Here is a 21729-nt window from a genome sequence, read left to right on the forward strand (position 1 = left end):
TCAGATGAAGCGCTAAAAACAAGTTGTTCTTCCTCTGGCAGTTGCAGCTCATTAGGAGAAATTCAGTTAAAAATGGGACTCGGGACGTGAAAAACAAGTCAATTTTCCACAGAAGTCGCAAAGTTCACACACTTTAGGATGCTTTCTCAAACATTTGTAACGATAAACAGACAGGCCGGTATGCACGGGCTAAAAAACAATGCATTAGATACAGAGGAACAGGCAGACAGCCATTTTAACAGGCATCCCTTACAACACAACACACAGCAACCACACTGTGACAAAAGCTATTCAGTAATATGCAGGCATTTAATTAGTTATTGATTTTAAGGACTCTGTGATTCAATTAAAGAAAACAGGAAGTCGGTGTCTGGCTAGGTTCAATCAAAAGAACTGTAGAAGCAGTGAAGGAATAACTACATTGTCATTAAGAGCTTGCTAAGTCTTCACGCCTTTTCATCATCATGCAATCACCGAACAAAAGATTTCTTATCCAATGCTTTTTTTTTAAGCTACCTAATAAAAAACACATGGCCCGATTAGTCTCACATGATGCTGCGTGCTGTTGCTTTGATGACGACGGTAACAATGTTTAAGCGAGAAAAACACCACGTACACATCTATACCCACAAATCATACACTGCATCTCTAAGTGAAATCAACATGCATGTGTTTTACTAATTAAATACCGTTTGCGTACCTCTCTTTTCAGTGTCGAGGGAGTGCAGCAGCTTCTCCTGTTGGTCCAGGCGCTGCAGGAGAGCCGTCTGCTCTGCGTCGCGGCTCTGCTTCAGGGCCTTCAGCTGATCCCTGGTCTGTTGTTGCTGCTTCCTCAGGCGCTGTTCTCTTGTGTTGCACTCCCGCATTTCCTCACACAGCCAGCGTATCTTGGTCTGGTTGGTTAAATACATTAAAAATCAATGGGGTGGGCTTTGTGGGTGCTTATAGTGACGGTTTTATTCAAAGTGTAACGGGCATAAGTCAATTAATTTACTACAACTGTCTGATGTGAGAGAAACGCAACACAATTCTGTTTTACCGTTAAAGCCCAATCCTTTCAAATATAAGCTGATTTCCCCCAATGTGATGAGAAAAGAAAGATCCTAAAAGTAATAAATTAGTCTCAAAATAATTATAAACTTGACTAAATCCTTAAAAAGAAAAAGACTTTATGATTAAGTTGCAATATCATTTTGAGATACCAAATCATTATAATGGCCAACATATTTTTATTTTCATCACAAGGCTAAGTTTTCATCTTTTACTGGCCAGACTTCCAAGCTGCAAATGTACAATTCTCTTGAAATCTTGTTAAACCCAAAATATAAATCATTATTTTTGCCATTTTCAACGTGCTCTTTAACGCAAGTTCAGACAAAAGCACAGCCAAACTGAGTGTGTTTAAAAAGCCCAGAGAAAATGCAGTATCCCAGTCTAAGTAGTGCAAGGCAAGCTGTACATTCAACAGGGAATGTAAATAAATTGACAATGTTTCATACAAAGGGTCGTTACGGCCGTGCACAATGATTGGTTAAATGGGTATTCTAACGGTGCTTGATAAGCCTGTAAATCACACCTAGATTTTACTCACATAAAAACTACTAACTAGGGAGCTAATTATCTCTTTTGTTCTCCGGTGTTTTATTCCTGTAAATGCAGTGCTCTGACAGGAGGTATAAATTACGGTGATAAACACCATGAATTGTGCAAACACATTTTAACAAAGTATCATGCATCACCGCCACAACCATAATTACATGTTTCTTTTGTACAAACAACGTTGCGACACTAAATGGGAGCTGATATGTCTTGGACAGAAGCCAAGTGGCAACTTTCACTGCAAAAAAACTGCAGGAAGGCAACGCATTAATAAAAAGCTCGTCGCAAAGCATCATGTAAACCCTGACGCTGACTTAGAGGACGGAAAGCTAGTAAAATACTGAACGTCTGAGGATAGTGCAATTTATGACCATCCTTGCCCTCATAATTATTATAGAGAGACAATCTGTCACAGATCCCTTAACTTAGCTTCATCACGTGGGTCACCCGCATAGTGCTCAGCTGTGGAAACTGGATTCATCAACAATAAATCATCTTTTCTGAGAAGTTATGCCGTAGCAAATGTTGTTTTTATCGCGCAGAAACGCAGCCATATGTAGTTGGTGCAATCCTTTTAAGTATGCAAGGATTAAATCTCACTGGTTCCATACATTACATGCTATTGTCTTTCATTAATCTTCTATATAGTGTAGGCCTGGGAATGAGCAGGATGTTCATGGTAATAGTGCCACATGCTTAATCTTGTGTTTCCTCAATTATATATTTGATTATTTAGACAAATCCCTTTCAGGAAGGCAGCACACACTGCATGTAATAATTATACCTTTGTCTCAGCCAGCCAACGGTGGGGGTCTTTCACTAATCCAGGTTTCTGGGAGATCGCCTGTTAAAACAGAGAAGAGATTAATGGAAATGAGAGCTGCCTTTGTTACGTTAGCATGCATCACAAAACAATCTGTTCTTTAAATAGAACTGCATTGAACACGAGTGCTAATCCAAGAGATTTTATGGATGTACATTTAGTTGTCTTAATAGGCACATAAATATATGAAGAGACGTCGGAGGAGTTATAGAATGTAAAAAGAAAAAGCAGAAATAGTGTTTAGAAAAGGTGGATGGACAAACAGGATACATATTAGAAGAATAGCTTTTTGTCAAACCCTTAACTTCTGTGTAGAACGGTTTCTGCCAACTTGAATTGCTGTGTGTGTGTTTAACAGCCTATGACACTACACTTGTGCATGCACACACACCTACACAGGGGTTGTGTGTGTCATAAAAATGAGCTCAGGGAGTATGTTCCATCCTTCCCAGACAAGCTTGTCAGCATCAGCAAAACAAACTGACTATCTGCCAACTCCTAATGACTGCTGAGACACACACACACACACACACACACACACACACACACACACACACACACACACACACACACACACACACACACACACACACACACACACACACACACACACACACACACACACACGTTTCAGCATAGGTTAACAATACCATCTACGCTTCATTACCTGCTTGTTTTACATGAGGAGATGAACACGAGTGCTTGCCAGTATCTGAAATGGAACATTAGATATGCCTGTTTTTATTCTACTTTTAAGCTTTCTAGTTTATTATCGTAACCCCATGTACACTATCAGGTCTGTTCAGGGGCCATTAGGGTCGCACTTTAACCGCTGCACCAACTGGAGTAGCAGGTTATCGATAGTGATAGATAGATCAGATAGTGATACAGAAAGGAAACCTGGACAAACGGAGGGAGATGACAAAAACAGACGTTTAGGTAATATGTTATGAGTCTTAACCAATGGACCCCTAGGTCACCCTAAAGTGGAATTTTTATCCAAACAGAAAAAAGCTTTCTCTGACCTATAATGGAGGGTTTGACTTTGCCTATGTTTACTGATGGCTCAAACAAGTGAACCATGAATTTGGAGGCCTGTCAGAGGCCAAAACACTGCATGGCGGTTTGTAATACCGACACAGGATTTTACAACTCTGGAAAGTTATGACAACGGCAATTATTGTATCTTTCAGAGCGATAATTGCAAGGTAAACAGTCCAAATACTCTTTTATTCTTTTTCTACTTTGCACGTATTTACAGCATGTCCTTGATTGGCCATTGCAGTGTTTCGCTGGATTACATTAAAAAGTTGAGCCAGATTCAACTTCTTTGCTAGACAACCCTAATGCTAACATGCTAATGTTTAGCAGATATACTGTAATGTTTACCATCTTAGTTTAGCCTATTATCAACATTAACACTGAACACAAAGGCTGATCATTAGTATTGCAGATAACGTAATGGGAAAATAAAGTCATTAAATTAATACAATTCATCCTGACCGAAACATGAACGCCAAATGTTATGACAATCCATCCTATAGTTAACGATTCATTTCACTCACAATTACAAATGGTCACCTCATGGTGGCGCTAGAGGAAAAGTCAGGAGATCACCAAAGTGAACTGTGGGTACTGTGAATTTCTGTACCAAATGTCATGACAATCCATCCAATATTTGATAAGATATTTCAAGTGGTGGACTGACATGAATCTGTTTGCAGGTACATGCATATTAGATGAAAGTCACACACTCTTACGAATGTGAAAAGTAAATAATTGCATCTTTACCTCGTGACCTTTCCATTCCAAATAAATGTATAAAGAGGCATCCTGCCACCCTGCTGACGCACCAAGAGACGGAGCTAAACCACAACTACCATCCTGCTGCATACAGGTAAAAACTAAAAACTACACAAAAGTACAACTGTGTTTCTTTTTCCCAGGTTCATTCAACAGGCATGGAAAGCACACAGCAGGATTCTTTTTGGACCTTTCCTGTGCCGTGCCTTGGCAAACAACATAGTCACTGCTGAGGTGTCAAGCAACTTTTTCAAGCAGTCATTCAAAACCAGATCCAAGCAAAACTAATTTCCCAAGTTGTCTCCACGGCAGCACAAAGTACAGCAATGGAGTACTGCTGTGCAGAGGTTCCCCCATCTCAGGGAGTGTACAACCGCATGGCAGAGCGTGTGACTGTGTGGGAGGATAAAACATGCCTCGCTCTCTTTACTGTTTTCCCGAAGCATCAAAGGCAGCTGCGCTCAGTGGCAGACAAAAAGGAGGTGAAACTGTTAGAAAACTGAACAAGTAGGCTGGGAGTTGAAAGTGCCGTCTGTGGGCTTGCAGTGAGAGAAATTCCACTATTTTCTCAGCATCACCGCCGTGGAATCAAAGTGTCTGGCTCTGCTCATTTAAATGTGTGACTGCTTGGACTACATGTCTCTTTCAGAATGAGTGTAACACTGTGACTGAGTCTTTGATTACAGTTTGTTTGTTTGTTTCACCTCCTGCTGATAAAAAGGTAAAGCTGGTGATGATAAAGACTAAGGCTGGATTCATACCAAATCAAAACGCCATTCCTTTCATTCGTTTGAATGTGGCTAGTGTGTTTAGGTTTTGGTGGTGGGTGCCACGGGGGATTCCGGAAATAAATTAAATGAAGATCTACTTTTGCAGAAACGCAACCCGATGTCTCGTGTGGTGGCCAATCACGTAACAAGCAATCACACCAGAAAACGCCCATGCGATGAAGAACCTTGTAGCATTCCGCTCTTTACTGAGCAACATTATGTTTCACGTGCAGTCACTTAAAGCCCTACACTGCCGCGCAACCCTGCGCTTATCGCCGCAATGCATGATTTGGTATTAAAGTCAGCCTAACAGCAAGTGGAAGACTTGCTCATTGAGAATGAAAGAACTAAACATTTTATGTCCCAGGTTGGATGCAAACCGTACATCGCAGTTACATTGTGTGCAACAAGGGGCGCCGGCAGTATAGGGTCTAAGGCGGAGAGCGAGCGTATATCAATTAATCACGTGCAAGCAGCTCTACTATCGTGTGTAAATGGCCACGGCTGGTTCGCAATCCATGTTTACATATTAAGTTGTTGGTATAAGAGAAGCGTAATGCGTAAGGCAACAAAACAAAAAGGTTCTACACTTGAAGATTGGTATATTAGCTGGTTGGTTTACTAAATCTTTTACTAAATCAATCTCCCATATGACAGAGCACTACCTTATTAGGTTTCCCTTAACTTTTAATGTAGCGCTACACTGTCTTACAACTTCTTGCATTAGTGCTTCTGAAGAAAAGGAAGAGGGGTATCATGAGGTAACTGAAACCTAATACACTCTTAACTGTTAATGATTCCCCTCATTAGGCCAATCACCAGTGAGTTTGACTTCTTTTCAACATGACAGATTACAGATGAGGCGAGGTGTTGGCTCGCATGTCTGGCTGTAGCAATACAGCTGGCCAGATTGTGAAATCTATATGAGCAGATAAGAGCTGGCTGGGTTCATTAGCTTGGAGCAGCAAAGGAAAACTAGTCGTAATGTAGAACATTTACTTTGCATAATAGGCTTTAAAGTGTCATGTGTATAATCTAATATCCAAGTATATCTGCAATATGTGAATGCAATAACTTTTAGATGGCTTTTTGTTCAATGATGAAGGAGGAGGAGAACGTGCCATACCCTGCGAGTAAGAAGAAGAACCTGTAAAAGGATTTAAGAATTATCTCGAGAAAATAGCATAACATTTCTTGCATCGGGTACAACAGCACTAAGGGGAACCTTTTTCCTATCATGGGCCATTTGGTTTTTTTACAACATCCTTCGAGGGCCATACTAATTATTGAACTCGTAACCTCTGCAAAACTTCTTTAAGACGCAGCCCATTCATTTCACTTTTCTTTTATGCTGTGCAAAAAAGCAACTTTTTTATCCATGTATCGTTCTGTTTTGTCAGAAATCAGCAATCCTTTATTAGTCCCACAATGGGGAAATGTATCTTGTCACAGCAAAAGAACATATGAAGTAAAAAGGCAGTACACAATAATTAAAGAGAATAAAAAATAATATAAGTACCAAGTGGTTGATAGAACATAAAGTGAGTATTGTAAATGGCAGTGATAATTGCACAGCAGTGGTGGAACAGTCTGTTCTTGGTGTGGTGGTCTACCTCTCTATCTGTCCATGTTTGTATGTTCCGCTCTGCAGAGAGCTGCTTGTTGGGCCAAACTCCGCCGAAGAGCGTTAACTTTATCCAAACGCACTCGTCCTTTCAGCTCGTGCTGTAATGACGCTCGAGATTATTTTTCATCACCGCAAGCGCGTCCGCACAAACTAGACACACTGGCCTTTTACTTCCACAAAGAAATAATCGCTCATCCATTCGTCCACACACAATGTTGTCGGTGTGAAAGTTCTTCAGCTTGAGTGATGAAGACATAAAGCTTGCCATTTGAAACACCTGCATGTCCAGAATAAGCCGTGGAGGACCAACCTTAAAAACAAGGTTTTGACAGTAATTAGGTCCTTTAACTTTGTGCCGTTTTAGAGAAAAAGTATTTGTTTTATTATGAACATACAATTCAATTTCAAGACAAGTTGCAAAATGTTTGGGTATGCTGGCAATTATAGTTCTTAGAAAGAAAGAAAATCGGAATTAGAAGGTCAATTAAAAACAAATAGCAATTAACCAAGAAAATTGGTGCATCTCTACGCTCTTGATTTCTGACATCTTCATCCTATTATAAGAACAAAACATCTTTCACCAAATAAGATGAACTTATTTCATTGTCAGTACAAGCCACCATACAGCCTTAATCACAGTATTCAGTACAGTATGTGCAAGATAAGTAGGCCTTGATGAGGGAGGGTACATGCATGTGATCTAAAGCTACAAAAATGAGCCAAGAAACAGCAACTATAATTGTTCAGGTTATTTTTCAAGCAGAAAAACCAAAATGTGACGGTTCCAGGTTCTCAAATGTGAGAATTTGCAGTTATTCCCTGGCTAACATTATAGTAAATTGCCTATTTTGTAGTATTGACTGACAAAACAGTCCACCAAAACAAGACATTTGATGACGTTACTGAAATCATGTTGGAAATGTTCAACTCTTTTCTAAAGTTTCTTTTACCGTATGATTAATTGCAAATTCATTTGCAAACTAATCAATGTTAACAATAACCGAGTCAGTTGCAGCCCCAGTGAGCGCAGATGAAGGTTGCAAAGACAGAGAGTATAAATAAAATAAATAAAGATCTCATAGTACCCTATAAACCAACTAGAGCATTACGCTCCCAGACTGCAGGGTTACTTGTAGTTCCTAGGAGTCTCTAAGAGTACAATGGGAGCCAGAGCCTTCAGCTATCAAGCTCCTCTCCAGTGGAACCAGCTTCCAGTTTGTGTTCAGGAGGCAGACACACTCTCCACATTTAAGAGTAGGCTAAAGACTTTCCTTTTTGATAAAGCTTATAGTTAGGGCTGGCTCAGGTTTGCCCTGGATCAGCCCCTAGTTATGCTGCTATAGGCTTAGACTGCCGGGGGACACCTCCCTGGTCTCCTCCTTCTCTTCCTCTCTCCTCCCCTCCCTCTCTTCTTCTCCCTCTCTATCTGTATGCATTTATGTAAATGTATGTTACTAACTCATCATCCGGGGTATCATCCCCGGAGTTTCTGTGTCTCATGTGGCAGGTTGCCACTGATAAAGTTTACGTCAGGGATCATGAATCGTGACAGCGTCTGCTGACCTGATCCTGCTGGACACCAGGAAGCCTTATTGACATTTTCCTGGATTCATCCAAACTTTCTATTTCTTTTTTTTCCAACACAACATAATTTCTGTCAAATGTTGTATTTGTACTATGTTGTTTATCCTGTACACACGACATCTATTGCACGTCTGTCCGTCCTGGGAGAGGGATCCCTCCTCAGTTGCTCTCCCTGAGGTTTCTTCCATTTTTCCCCCTTTAATTATGGGGTTTCTTTTAGGAAGTTTTTCCTTGTGCTATGCGAGGGTCTAAGGACAGAGGGTGTCGTAACCTGTACAGTCTGTAAAGCACACTGAGACAAATGTATAATTTGTGATATTGGGCTATATAAATACATTTGATTTGATTTGAATATTCTTTGGGATTATATTTTAACTTCACACAACAACCACTTCATCTCACGGTCTCAAAAATGGCCCACTTAAATGGAATTGACATATTAAATTAAATATTGATATTGCCAGTGTATAAAAGTACTGCATAATGTAAATGAGTTGCTAATGCTATCAAACCCACACCAAAGTGTAGCTCTATGCATCTTTCAGCTCACTGTTCTGGTTCTCTGGCCCACAGACACTGAAGTCTTGAGTTCCACTGCTCTCGCCACCCTTCCCATATACTGTACTGTAAAGCTGTAGGCAGTCATTCTCAGCAAATCATTTCAGACAAGTACATGCTACTTGCCCAGCATGACCTGACAAATACTGAAGTAAACAAGCAACTGACTTGGAAAGTTCTCAGGAGTTGGTGGACCACCAGAGCTAAACGGCGAGTCAATTTTGGACCAATATTGGACGGCTCAAACTGAAGGCTCATGTTGATCAGTGTCTGCTGGGTGTAAATAGGCAATTACTTATCCAAAAAGCCGATGTTACCTGCATCTGTGAGTGCGTTGTGAAGCCCCAACGCAGTTAAAATTGCTAAATGCAGCTTTAAAAAACACATACATCAAACGAACCAAGTTAGATAGAATTAAAAGTAATAAAATAAAACACCTGTAGTTTGTCTTCACCATTCCTAGCCAGGCTGCGACAAGCTGCATCCAGTTCCTCACCCATGGAGGTAAGGACTCCCTCTTGCTCTGCTTCCATCCGCAACACCTTCTCCTCCAGCTGAACGAGCTCCGACTCTGCAGCACGTCTCCGCTCACCCGACCTGACCTGTGGAGGATGGGAGAGAGCCGAGTGGGGTTAGTGTGGATTCAAATTAGCGATCGCTGTCTGGTGTTTTAGTTATGTCCTTTGAATCTTACAAGACAGTACAAAGACATCAATTACAGCAGATTTTTCTTTGCAGATGAAGATCAATTCTAGTAGTTTTTAAAGTTGACTCAATGACAGATGCACCTTTCAGTTTCCTCTCACACAAACAGATAGTTAACTTCCTCCTCTAGCCTGCACCGTCAATAGTTTCAGGGTCCTCACCAGGACACAGTGGATCAATATGTCCGAGGCCCAGGAACCAACTGATCAGTGGTACCCAGGGACCGTGGATCATTATTCTGTCTCAGGGATAATAAACCACCCATGTTAAATTAATAAGAGCGCCTTTTTCTCCATTCACCCGATTTACAATCAATACATGGATCCCCAAAGAGCCCAATACAACTTATCGGAGGCCCGTCAGAGAAGTGAATAGGGGTTCAATACTTCAGCTGCGGTTGTAAAAAAAAAAACCTGAGGACGTATTGATAAAGCCTCTTTAAAAATAGTGCTGATTTGGCACCACTTAACCTTTCAAACCATACTTAAGTTTGCATGATCAGATGACCATACCAGATATCCTAGATCTTAATGCCAGGAAGGAATGTAACAAAAGCAATGTCCGACATTTGTATATGCCCGTGTTGCTTCTTGTTGCAGTAATATCTGACACGGCAAAGGAGTTATTGTTTACCCCAAAACAACCACTTTCTGAATGCTTTATGAACTGAGTTGCAATATCTGGTTATCTTTACAAAGCCAAATGTCTCCTCATGTGCTATATAAATGGTTTGAAATAAGGTTTTAAAGTTACAATGTGAAACCTGCACATTCAGTGACGAGCATGGCTCTATTAAAACTGTAACTGTAACGCAGAGGTCACGGCCACCGAATACTTTCCATCATTGACAGAATTATTTTTAACAAGGATGGAAAAATCTGATGGTTGTCTGTCACTTTGAGATCAGATCAGAACACACAGCGATCTACCGCAACTTTAAGTAGTTCACAGCGCGTTCAAGAGCTATAGACACGGGGGAGGGGGGGGCACAGCTGCACTACTGCTGCAGAAAGAGGGCTTGCTAAGGGATTTCCACCGGTGAAGAAAGGGTTTGCAGGATCGTTCAGAGGGTCTTGCCGACTTCTGACCGCTTCCCTGGAAGAAATGTTACTCGAGCTAAAAACTTCGTCTGAAGCGGCGCTCGTAATTCCAGTCTCCAGTGTGGCAGCAGAGCAGGGGTTCAGCCTTCAGGACAAAATAAAAAACCGTCTGTCCGAGGCAGAGACACAAAAACTAGATTTGTGAAATTGCATTTTTCATATTTGCCTGTTAAGGAACAATGCTTTTAGGGGCCTCCGATGTCACTGCGGGAAAAAAAAATAATCCTTCCTCTGCTTCGTGTGGTGTTGACATTTAAAGTTTCTCTGCTCATCTCTTCATTCCCTTATAATTACATCTATAAGCTTGTTCTGTAGGTATATTAATTATTTAAAAATTACAACGCTATTAAATATGTCTTATTATCATTAAAACACTGAAATTAAAATGACAGGTAATAATAGATTATGACGGAACTTTAACAACCCTGTCCGTCAAAATGACTGACAGCCATATAACGGCTGCTGATGGCATTCACGTCCGTATAGTTTGTCGTACCATTTAAATGTCTTTCATTTCAATATCCTTGGACTTCATCTGTCAAAATTAATTAGAATCAGCAAAAATATTTCAAAACTTCTGCTTAGAATAGATGTATTTCACTGATAGGACAACAGATACTGGTTTATTGAAAGTTATTTAATATTAGTCACTACGTTTGAAAAACTTGGCAAAAGAGGCCGGGCTTACTTTGTCATCCAGTTCCTGTTTGAGTAGCTGGTACTTTCTGTGGAGAAGTGCATGTGCCTCGTCTTTGGTGCTCAGCTGTGCTGCCAGCTTATCACACTCATCCTTCATCCTGTCCAACTTGATGCGCAGCGCCGAACACAGCTCCTTGTCTGACGCTGCATCTGCCTAGTAGAGAATGGGTGTGTTTAAGGCCATGATACACGGGCAATAATTTGAGATAATAAGGACTGATGGTTTATCTGCTGCAGAAATGTCAACATAAAGCAGGCTGCAGTTTGTATATCTGTGATTTTCAAGCCCTAGGATAAACTGGGAGGATGATTATGTACTGCAAATACGTTTTTAAAGTTGCTATTTCATTGGCATAAATGCTACTTTGTGGATCAAACATGCAAACAGCATCCCACATTTGTAAAAGATCTTAGGGCACATCTGGCAGGTACAGGGTGAATTCATAATAAGGTCTGACATGACATGTTGTGTCGCACAAACAGAAAACATTGTATATTGGATCAACAGAATGGGTTAAAGTTATTCCCAAGACCTCTCAAATAATCGTCTAAACCCTAAATTCATGTCTCAGTCCGGCTGAAACTTGCAAAGGAAAATCCAGCCTCAGACATAAGCTTTCCATCTCCCATGATCACTTTATCACACACAGCTGAAGATATTGTAAAGTGGAATGAACAACAATGACTGAGGACTGTGTGTGACAGCAATGACACAAACAAAGAAAGAATGAAAAAGCAGAACTGCTGGAAGTGAGAAGAGGAAAAACAGATGGAAAATGCTAAATTAGAACTGGAGGGAGGCAGTAAGTGAGGGATTAAGACAGAGAGAGACAGCTAGAGAAAAGATAGAGTGGAGGAGAAATGGAGAGTGAGAGGACAAGGACAAAAAATACGAATATTTTAAGCGTTTTCTGACAGTTGACTGTATCAAAATCGTAATACAGGCCTCTGGCTATGCTATGTGAATATTGGGTGGGCTTCTTAGGGACATCTGCAGCACCCGTAGGCTAGTACTTTAAAACATTCCAGCAAACGCCCTTGTCCTTACCGTGCTCGGAAATGACACCATTACAATGAGCTATGTCAGATATTAATGCCATTCAGCATTGCTAATGGGCTAAACTCAACCATATCAGGGAGGACCATGCCCCTTAAGAAACAATGTACTCATGAGGGCTCATCATTGGAGATATCGAAGGCAGGGAGGCGGATAGGGCACTGGGGGAGTAAGCCAAGTGGAGTCCCCTATCTCCAGCACTGCCTTGATGAGACTTCTGAGGTCTGATATCGGGGTTTTTAAATATTCACGCTTGGGGCTTTGGAATGGCCATGAGGATCCACGGGGCTCTGCACACCATTAAGAGCTCAGCTATCCTCGATTCACCCGTACTCAGAGGACAGAGCCCCGACCAATGAAGAAAATGACTCTAAATGAGGATTTTGTCTGTGTCTCGCTGAGTCGGAAATATGCCAGATGTTTAGTGGTTGAGGCATGTTACCCTGCGCTGAATTTGAAGTGTGTGCCAATGATACTCTAAATGTCAATTAGAGTGTGGCACTCTGTGATCCATGCCTAGGTGCAAAGAATAAATATATTTTTTGGTTGGCTTATTATAACCTTGACATCTCAAAAGATTTCTCAGATTTTGTCACATCTGATAATAATAATAATCCATAGCTCAGTATTTTAGAGGGGCCTTTAGGAACGTAGAAGGAATAATTCAACATTTTTTAAACTTTGTTGCAAAATAATTCAATTGATACCTCTCTCTTGTCTGTATGATACATATGTAGCTCAAGCCAGCAGCCGATTAGCTTAGCTTAGCCTAGCATAGGAAAACACCTAGCCTTGCTCTGTCACAAAGGTAACAAGATCCCAGTGGGGGGGGGGGGGGGGGGGGGTCTCTTTTAAAGATCAAAAGGAAAGCTTATTTCATGGCAATAAATCATAAAAAAAACTTTCAGAACTATGGACAGCATCAGGAGGGGATCGAGAACCTTTATTACCCTATCCCCGCCGCTAAAGCCAAATATTACAAAGAAGAATTAGGTTTTTTTGCGCGGAAAAGTCACTTTGGGAGGGTTTCTTACATCCCCTCTGCAAAGGATCATCACTGATGCTAGACAGAGGGTTGATAGTGGTACTCAATAATCATACAAAACAAAAACAGGATGACCGCAGCCCATGAGCCATGATAAACAAAAACACCCTGCGCATGTCACATCGATAATGGTACACATGACATGGTCGTCAGCTGAGCAGGGCAGAGTTGCGCACAAACATATAAAATGACGGATGACAGGACATAGATTTTAATTAGATGTTATGTATTTCTTATATGATACATTGCAGCATTAGAAAAGCTGTTTATCAGTTTTTCGACAAAGCTTAAGATTTAAGACACGAGTGGTTTCATCCAACTCAAAAAAGCAAATATGTCTATTTCTTTAACTGTACATTTCTTTTATGGAAAAAATATACATTGAGAATATTTATAAAAAGGGCTTACCTTAACCTCCCTCAGGTGTGCCTGCATTTCATCCTGATCCTGACAGCAGAGCATGAGCTTGTCCTGCACTTCACGATACTTCCTTGTCCTGCTGTCTTCCATCATGGTCTTTGTGTTGTCCAGTTCTTTCTGATGCACCTCTCTCTCGAGCTGCAGCTGCTGCCCCAGCGCTGCCCGCTCCTCCTGTACTGCTGTCAGCTTGGCCTGGAGCTCCAAATAGCCCTTCTGAAGCTCCTTATTGGAGCTCTCCTCCTCAGCCAACCGCTGGACTAGACGAACATGGGCTGAGGTCACCTGCTTTAGCGTGGCCTGCAGCTCGGCCTGTGTGTCCTGGTCTCTCTGACATCGACGGGCTTGGGTGTCAGCTCGTTCTTCCAGCCTCTGGTTCTCTTCTTTCAGTCTTGACTGGACAGCGGCCAGACGCTGAGTCTCCTCCTCCAGGACAGCTGAGGCCTCCCTCACCTAGGGGAAGGATCTGTTAGAATCTGATCAAAGCTCTTTTAATGACTCTTTGAAAGCTGAGCTTTAATCATTTTTTACTTTAACACCTCCTCAAACTAAACATGACAAATTGGTCTGCCAACGGAATTAAAATCAAAGTTTCAGCCATGTCTGTGGTTAGACTGGGATTTGCACAAGTATTTGGAAAAGATCATTGATACATGTCAACCTTGGCACAACTTCAATGCTTGCTGACTACTAAAATGTGTCATCATCATGACACCCAAACAGCATACTTTATGGTGGGAGTGTAATACTGTTTGCTCAACCTCAGTGCTGTCAGCTGTCATTGTTCTCAAATCAATGACCTGCAGCATGATGGATTCTACATATAATGCTCATTTTCAAGTTTAAATCTGTAATACGGGATTCGACTAGAACATGCCTTTATGTTTCAAAAACATATAATTGTTCTCATACTGTCTGTTTAAATATACCTGTACCTGTATGTAAAACCTGTCTTTTTAGGCCCCGGTTCAGAAAAAGCCTATTCTGCTCCGATTGGCTTGCAAGAAAAACATAGCACACCGTTGCAAAGGTAGTTCTCAAGCCGTGGGTGGCGATACTCGGATGGGGCACGATATATTCTAATGAGCCTGTATGTGACATAGGAAGGAGAGCCACATCTGAATAGCTTGTTGAATCTCATGTTTTCTGGCAGAGGCAACCCTCAGAAAACTGACTGGGTGTTGTTATTTCACAGTGTGTGGGTTGGCAGGCACTCTAGATATCCTAATGTATGTGCACAAGCACTGGAAAAGTGATTTCAAAATATGTCACCTTTAAGGAATGATAAAGATTACTAGATGCACATTGTTGACCCACAATCTATAGTCCTACAAGTACAATAAATAACGTAATTATGTTGTATCCCTGGTGAGTTGGAAGATGTTTTCAATTTCTGGATGTTCAGCCCTGTACCTCCCGGATTTCCTGCTCCAGTGACAACTGGCGCTGGCGGGTCTCGGACAGCTCCACGTCCTTGCGGTGAAGCTCTTCTTCGCGCTTGGCCAGACGGCCTAGGATTTCAGCGAGCTCCCTGCGGGCCGCCTCAGTCTGCTGGCTCAGCGCCTTCAGCTGGGCCTGGGAGCTCTCCTTTTCCCGGGCTGCCTGGAGGGAGAAACAGAGAGCAGGAGCAAAAGAGAGAGAGTGAAGGGGAGAGGGGGTGGGAGAGGAGAGGAGAGGAGAAATGAAGAATGACAAATGAAGAGGAGGCAGAAGATGGTGTACAAAAAGGAGCTCTAACAATAATGATGAGAGCAAGAGAAAGAGTGACAGCGAGACAGAGGCAGAGAAACATATGCAGTACCAGCTCTTGCACTGATAGGAAAATGCTAGCACTCAGCTCTCTGATAAGGGACAATGGTCAGGTCTGTTCAAGGCAGATTGCTTCTAATACTCTGGCTTTGACTGGAATTTGCAAAGACTTTGCTAAAGCTCAGAACCTAATCATTTAATTGAGCACTTGATTCTCTCCCCTAATTCATTAAGGGGGCAGAAATGATTTTTTAATTCATTCGTGTCACGTCGCACATCCCAGGTGGGAGTCTTTCTGTCAGTCTTGTCGGTGAGACGCGAGGCTGCTGACAGAGTTTGGAGGTGACTCACTCACTTCAAATGGAATGGAAATCACTGGGAGGTGACTTTCAAGCCGATAATCGTCAGCCGGTAATTAGTCAACTAAGCACAACCGTTGAAACACACCTTGCAAAAGGTACTCAGACTTCATATTTGGTTATATTATTATTATTATTAAGTTCATTTAAAATACAATATTCAAAGGTTTTAATCTGAACTTTGATACAAAACCCTCTATGTTATACAGATACAACAAAGTGCATAATTATTCAACCATTTTGCTTTGTTTGGGTTGAATAGCTACATTAATAAAAGCTCCAGATCATACATAATTCTATATTACTCACATTGGTGCGTTTTAATAGGCATTCAGTGGTTTGAAATAGCATATCATTCTTTCCTTGATAACTGAGACCAAGGTCCTTCTCTTCATCGCGGTGACATACAATATGGATTGCAACAATGGATATGTATTTTTATCTCATGATCTTTCCAATCATTACACTAAAAGGTACTGAAGGCGCTGCTTTTGCTGCGTTTCCATTTGTACTATGAAAGAACATGGAAGAAATGGACCAGAAACACTCATAAATATTTTAACATCTGTAGTATTTCCCCTGTGATAGAAGGGTGTAGATTTATTTTCTCTAAAATGTTGAGATCTGAACATGAATTTCCTCCATACTGTAATGCAACAAAGGAGGGGGGGGGGGGGGGGGGGACCATTGCTTATAAACACAGAGTTGTTCAAAATATTAGAAATATAACATCTGATTAACAGAGTGGTGTTGTGAATCCCTGAAGCCAGTTGTAGCAACCCAAGATTGCTTCCACCATCCACTAATGTATTCTGACGTCAGTGGGTTGTACAGAGAGTTAGGCTCAGATAAGTTTTGTTTTATGCTCGCTGCCTGGGGGGGGTTACTACAAATCTACTACTGGAGCTGAGAAATGCATTTTAATACAGACATTTTGATTACTTCACTTTTTAGAACGCAAAGTCAAAGCAGGTATGCATGAGCTACAGTTCACTGCAACAAAGAAGTCAGTTGTTGTTGACAGTGCTGCCAGATGGCTAGCTGTTAGCCCAGCCCGCAGCAGCAGAATTATCCAGAACGTTTGAGACAGAGCTGCTGGGAGCCGATGAGTAAAGTTGACGTATATGAACTGCAGTTGCCCACCAGCACCAACTGATACCTATTCAAGTAACTGAAATGAAATTAACCGTAGTCTGGGAAACCTTTTCTGGATTCTGGGCAACGACTGAGAACTTTGTTCAAAGATAAGCCAAGAAGAACAACTGTTGTTGACAGGAACAACAAAGCAGCTGACCACTAAGCGGTTTTGATTGCTCTAACTAATGTACAATAACAATAATAGTTTTGCTTTCCTGTTACCAACGGCACACATTTATTGTATAATGTCACTGTTTTCATGCATGGTCATTGATGGTCTAAATCGAAGCAGCAAAGGCTGAGATATCTCGACTTTTAGTGCCTAATAAAAAGTTTTAAAAACCCTACATTTCCCATAATGCACTTTGAGCTCCATTTATTAGATCTCCCCCAGCTTCCCAAATGCCCACTTATTTCAAACCCTGCACTTTCAGATTTTTTGTTTTGACTCTAGGACAAGCTGATATAATAATGATGTCATCAGAGTTATTTTTGTATACTTTGAGGAACACAGAAGACATTATCCAACTGTTTTCCAAGGCTGTGTAGTACTCCTTGAGACAGTTAACCTGATCTTCAGCTGTAAAATTGATGGATTGTCCCTTTAAAGAAAATTGTCATTTCAACTCGTCCCACTTTCAAATGTAGTTTTACAATTCCACTCCTACACTATCAATATCTTGAAATAGGGCAGATTAGTCCTCTGTACTCAACAACGCAGCCAACATTATAAAGATCAGCAGCTACTGTAGACTGTGGTGTCAAAAGTCGTGTAATGAATGCATCTGCCTCAACCGACCTGCGAGGCCTTGTCGTTATGAAACTGAGCCCGGGTGCTCTCCTCCTCCAGCTCCTTCTGCAGTCTCTTGCATTTTGCTCTCCACCGGAGCACGGCCTCTTGGGCCCTGGTCTTTAATTCATCTCTGCTCCTCGTGCTCTCCTGGAGTAACGCCTCCGTCTCTCTCCTCTCTGCCTGCCCTCGGCTCTGAAAGGATGATTGAATTTATAAACACAGTGGATATTCATTCTTTACAATCAGAATCAGTGTTTTTTTAACCAATAGGTCTAATTCTATAGGATCTCATTACTGCAGACTTTACATTGTAATTTTGTGAACTTTTGGCCCCGAATGAGGCACTACACACAGCATGCTTCCAATTTAAATGACCTCTAAAACATTGCTTTAAATGACCTATCTCCTGATGAATTACAGTGTGATGCAATAACCAATGTAAAAATACCTGCATCTCCTTCAACTGATCCAGCATTCGTAGCTGTTGTTGCTCCCGCCGAGAGAGATCTGATGACAGCTCCTGGTATGTAGAAAAAAGAAAGGTCAAGGACGTGTGTGTGCAACTACTACTACTGCTGCTAATGGAAGGAAAAAGACAGAGACGAGAGAAAGGGAGACATAGGGGTGTGGAGGTATGTGTTGAGGGTCGCAAAATTCAGGGAATGTTCAAAGTGGAATTAACAGGAAATAACTGAAATAAATGAAAATATAGGGGTTATTTACTCAGGCTGTATTTATGCAGGCAGAAACAAACCTTTTACCATATTATAAGCAGACATAATCCATTAATTTGCCAAATCCATACAATGTGAAACGTGCCATGAAGGAGAGTTAGCCAGCTAACAGGGCTGTGTATTGGCAATAAGATGCGCATCATGATAAATGGACTACGCTTCAAAGTTTTGCGATTACTGTAACCAAGGCAATATATTGAGATTTTTTATATCTAATTTTAGCACACCACGAGTAATGCATAAAATCTTACTTTTGTTATGCAATCAGAACAGTGGGGTCCACATTTGCACTCATCACAGACCCTGTAACGTCCAACGTCATAGCACCCACTTGTTGTGCAATAAATAAATAAAAAAAGGTACAATTTCCTTAATTCCTGAGTTTAAATGTACCGACCCTTTGGATGAGAGGAGAAGGGAGAAAAAGACAGTTGATGTTTAAAGAAGGAAGGAAAACAGAAAAAAGGTATGAGAGATGTTAAGAAAAGATCAACAGTAAAGGCCGGCTGTAAAGCAAGCAAGGAAGAGGAGAAAAGGCAAAGACAGAAAGGTCAAAGAAGGTTGAGACTGTGTCTACATCTGGATTATCTGCCAGGCTGGTCTGAGGAGAGTTTACAAAATCACAATCACTGTGAAGTTTTGAGTTTGGTAGAAGTCTTGAATAAGGGGCAAGTAAGGTTAGCCTGTTGAGGTTTAGGTATTTATACAGACTATGACTTCCAGTTAGGAGTAATTAGTCATAGGCCTAATAGACTGTATATCAAGTCAGTCACTGAGAAATTGAATCTTCCACCGTATTCTCCTCATTAAACTCCATTTTTGCTCATTTACTGATAAAATAAAACACATCCAACGTCTGTTTTGATCTAGACATAAAAACCATAAGAGACGCCCTAGGTGATACATGCAAACACCCACTTCATCTTTTAACACCTACTCTGCAATGGGGGAAACGTGGGAGTTTTAAACACATTTTGGTGAACGACGCATCAGAGATCAGAGGAATGTGCCAATGCTTTTAAGTGCAGCTATTCCTACTAACATTTTATTGATACCCACCAAAGTCTTGAATACTGCTGCTTAGCAAGGGAGTTTTATTTTAAGATTCTTTTTTTTCCTGTCTCGTTACAGTGATGGAAGTGACACATCCCACCAGTTTGAGAAGGATAAATGACTGCTGGTTGACTTCTGATCTGCTATTCCAACTGTCATGTGACGATTTTAAGAGGATCAAGTGGCATGGAGTTGGCGGAGGATTCCACCACGGATGAGAGGCACCCGACAAACTAAAATAACCCTGCTCAGGGTCGACACGCCGACACGGTAGAAGTCAAAAGCATGCTTCTGTTGTGTTCGTTTTCACTCCAGCTGAGAGATTCTCAAAGTTTCCTATTAATTCTTCAGGGTATACTGCAAAATACAGAGACATAGATGACTAAGGAATGACAAGCAATGCCTTCTCTGAACCACTGGTGTTATAAGCTCTTGTTGTTATACATAAAAACCCATTGTCACACTCCGATACACACCTCCACCTTTACGCCGAGTTGGACACGCTCCTTCTCCTTGCGGTCCAGAGTCCTTTTCAGTTCTTCAACTTCACTGAGGACAGAGGCCGTGCGCAGCTGGGCCCGCAGCTCCGCCACTTCTTTCTCCAGGCTCAAAGGATCTGTACGCGTGTGCACACGGGCGGGCACATAATCAAAGTGCTGTTAGAATTTATTTCTACATACGAAGATAAGAAATGTAGAACACATGGTGACAAGGAACGTGAGGCGGCAGATGGATTAGGGAGTACAAGGAATACCGTCAGCAATTTTGTTTTGAGTAAGATAAATATTTAAGCAGTCCATTTTTAACTATTTTCTAAACTTACTTCTAAATTGAAGGCTCACATGTCAATCACTTCACTTGGGGCAGACCAGAAGTTGGTAGGTATATATATAGAATATAAATGAAGTGATAAGAGAAGCGAATAAAGCCCGATTCACTTTCGATAAACAAAGATGGCGATATATATAAATACTAAGTACTATTGGGGATGTAATAAAGTATTTCACCTTCTTTCAAATTTACACAAATAATATAAACTAGAAGAAAAAACATAAGTCTATAGTTCTACTAAATAATATTAGACAATTTTATAACAATCTGTCCTTTGCACTGCCTTTTATGATGCCCTACATTCAATACAATCACATAAAACAGTGGGGCGTAAGATTTTCAATACTTTTCTATAAGCTACTTACAATAATAGTTCTATGGTTACCCACTGGACATCGCAAACATTTCACCTGCATCCATATTCTTTTTGTCTTCCTGTTTATGCTCCTTTCCGTATACAGAGACCAGATTTAAATTCAGTACCTGCTGGCCCTCGCTGTCCACCTCTTCCCTCCGCCCTGTCAGTGTGGTTGCCAGTGTGGCTGAGCAGCGGACTGAGAAGTCTGCAGCCAGGCCCTCTGGAGCTCATTCTTCTCCTTCCTCGTCCTCAGCAGCTCACCGCGCGTGTCCTCCACCTGAGGAGATCATCAGCCGTGTAAGCAGACACAGAAAAATACATTCGACTGTCTGACAATCGGCAAAACGACACTGAAGCTCTGAAGACGCTGCACTGTTCATTATTTTGTCTCCTGAGATTTACTGTACATATACAATCAAGTACAGCACACAAAGACACAAACCTGTTGAACGAGGGACTCTCTGCTATCCTCAGACTGCTCAAGTAGTCTCCTCGCTCTCTCCAGCTCCTGCTCCATCTAAGAAGAGCACAGAAATAACAATGTCATGACGATACATAATGAAGAAGTGTTCTGGAAATTGATTTGGAAGTAGCAGGAGCCTGGTGTGATATGTTCGAAGGTTCAGAAGGAGCATCGCCTACAGTGGATCATTAGGTAAGCACATTTAGAACGCATACCATATGTGTTAAGGCACAATTATAACAGTGTTAAGAAGAAGCTCTACTTTCATTTTCAGCAAAAAAAGTAGTAGTTAATAGACTATAGTCTGATAAAAACATTCATGTTAAACTACTACTGCTGCCAAATCAGTAAAATGATGCAGGAAAGAAATAGGCGGGGACTTTTATAAGACAAACTTTCATAGCACTAAGTTTTTTACTTTTCCAACACAAAACATTCCTTCGGGACTCATATTCACCTTATATT

The 21729-nt window shown here is 41.2% G+C and overlaps 2 protein-coding genes across 2 annotated transcripts in view; one reads left to right on the forward strand and one right to left on the reverse strand.

Annotated features, from left to right (window-relative positions):
• LOC115003692 (poly(A) polymerase type 3-like) overlaps positions 1–21729 on the forward strand; it is a 981812-nt gene that overhangs the window by 736792 nt on the left and 223291 nt on the right. The gene's annotated exons all lie outside the window — the stretch shown is intronic.
• Positions 1–21729, reverse strand: part of cep128 (centrosomal protein 128) — a 43752-nt gene that overhangs the window by 14828 nt on the left and 7195 nt on the right. Inside the window, 13 exon segments of the mRNA XM_029425574.1 lie at positions 701–893; positions 2384–2443; positions 9202–9366; positions 11258–11422; positions 13779–14240; positions 15201–15389; positions 17832–18017; positions 18274–18345; positions 20089–20228; positions 20927–20978; positions 20980–21078; positions 21244–21318; positions 21722–21729. The exon segment at positions 21722–21729 is cut by the window's right edge and continues 73 nt beyond it. Of these exon segments, the coding sequence (XP_029281434.1) occupies positions 701–893; positions 2384–2443; positions 9202–9366; positions 11258–11422; positions 13779–14240; positions 15201–15389; positions 17832–18017; positions 18274–18345; positions 20089–20228; positions 20927–20978; positions 20980–21078; positions 21244–21318; positions 21722–21729 (1866 nt within the window).

Source organism: Cottoperca gobio, chromosome 24, assembly GCF_900634415.1.
Source record: "Cottoperca gobio chromosome 24, fCotGob3.1, whole genome shotgun sequence".
Taxonomy (NCBI): Eukaryota; Metazoa; Chordata; class Actinopteri; order Perciformes; family Bovichtidae; genus Cottoperca; species Cottoperca gobio.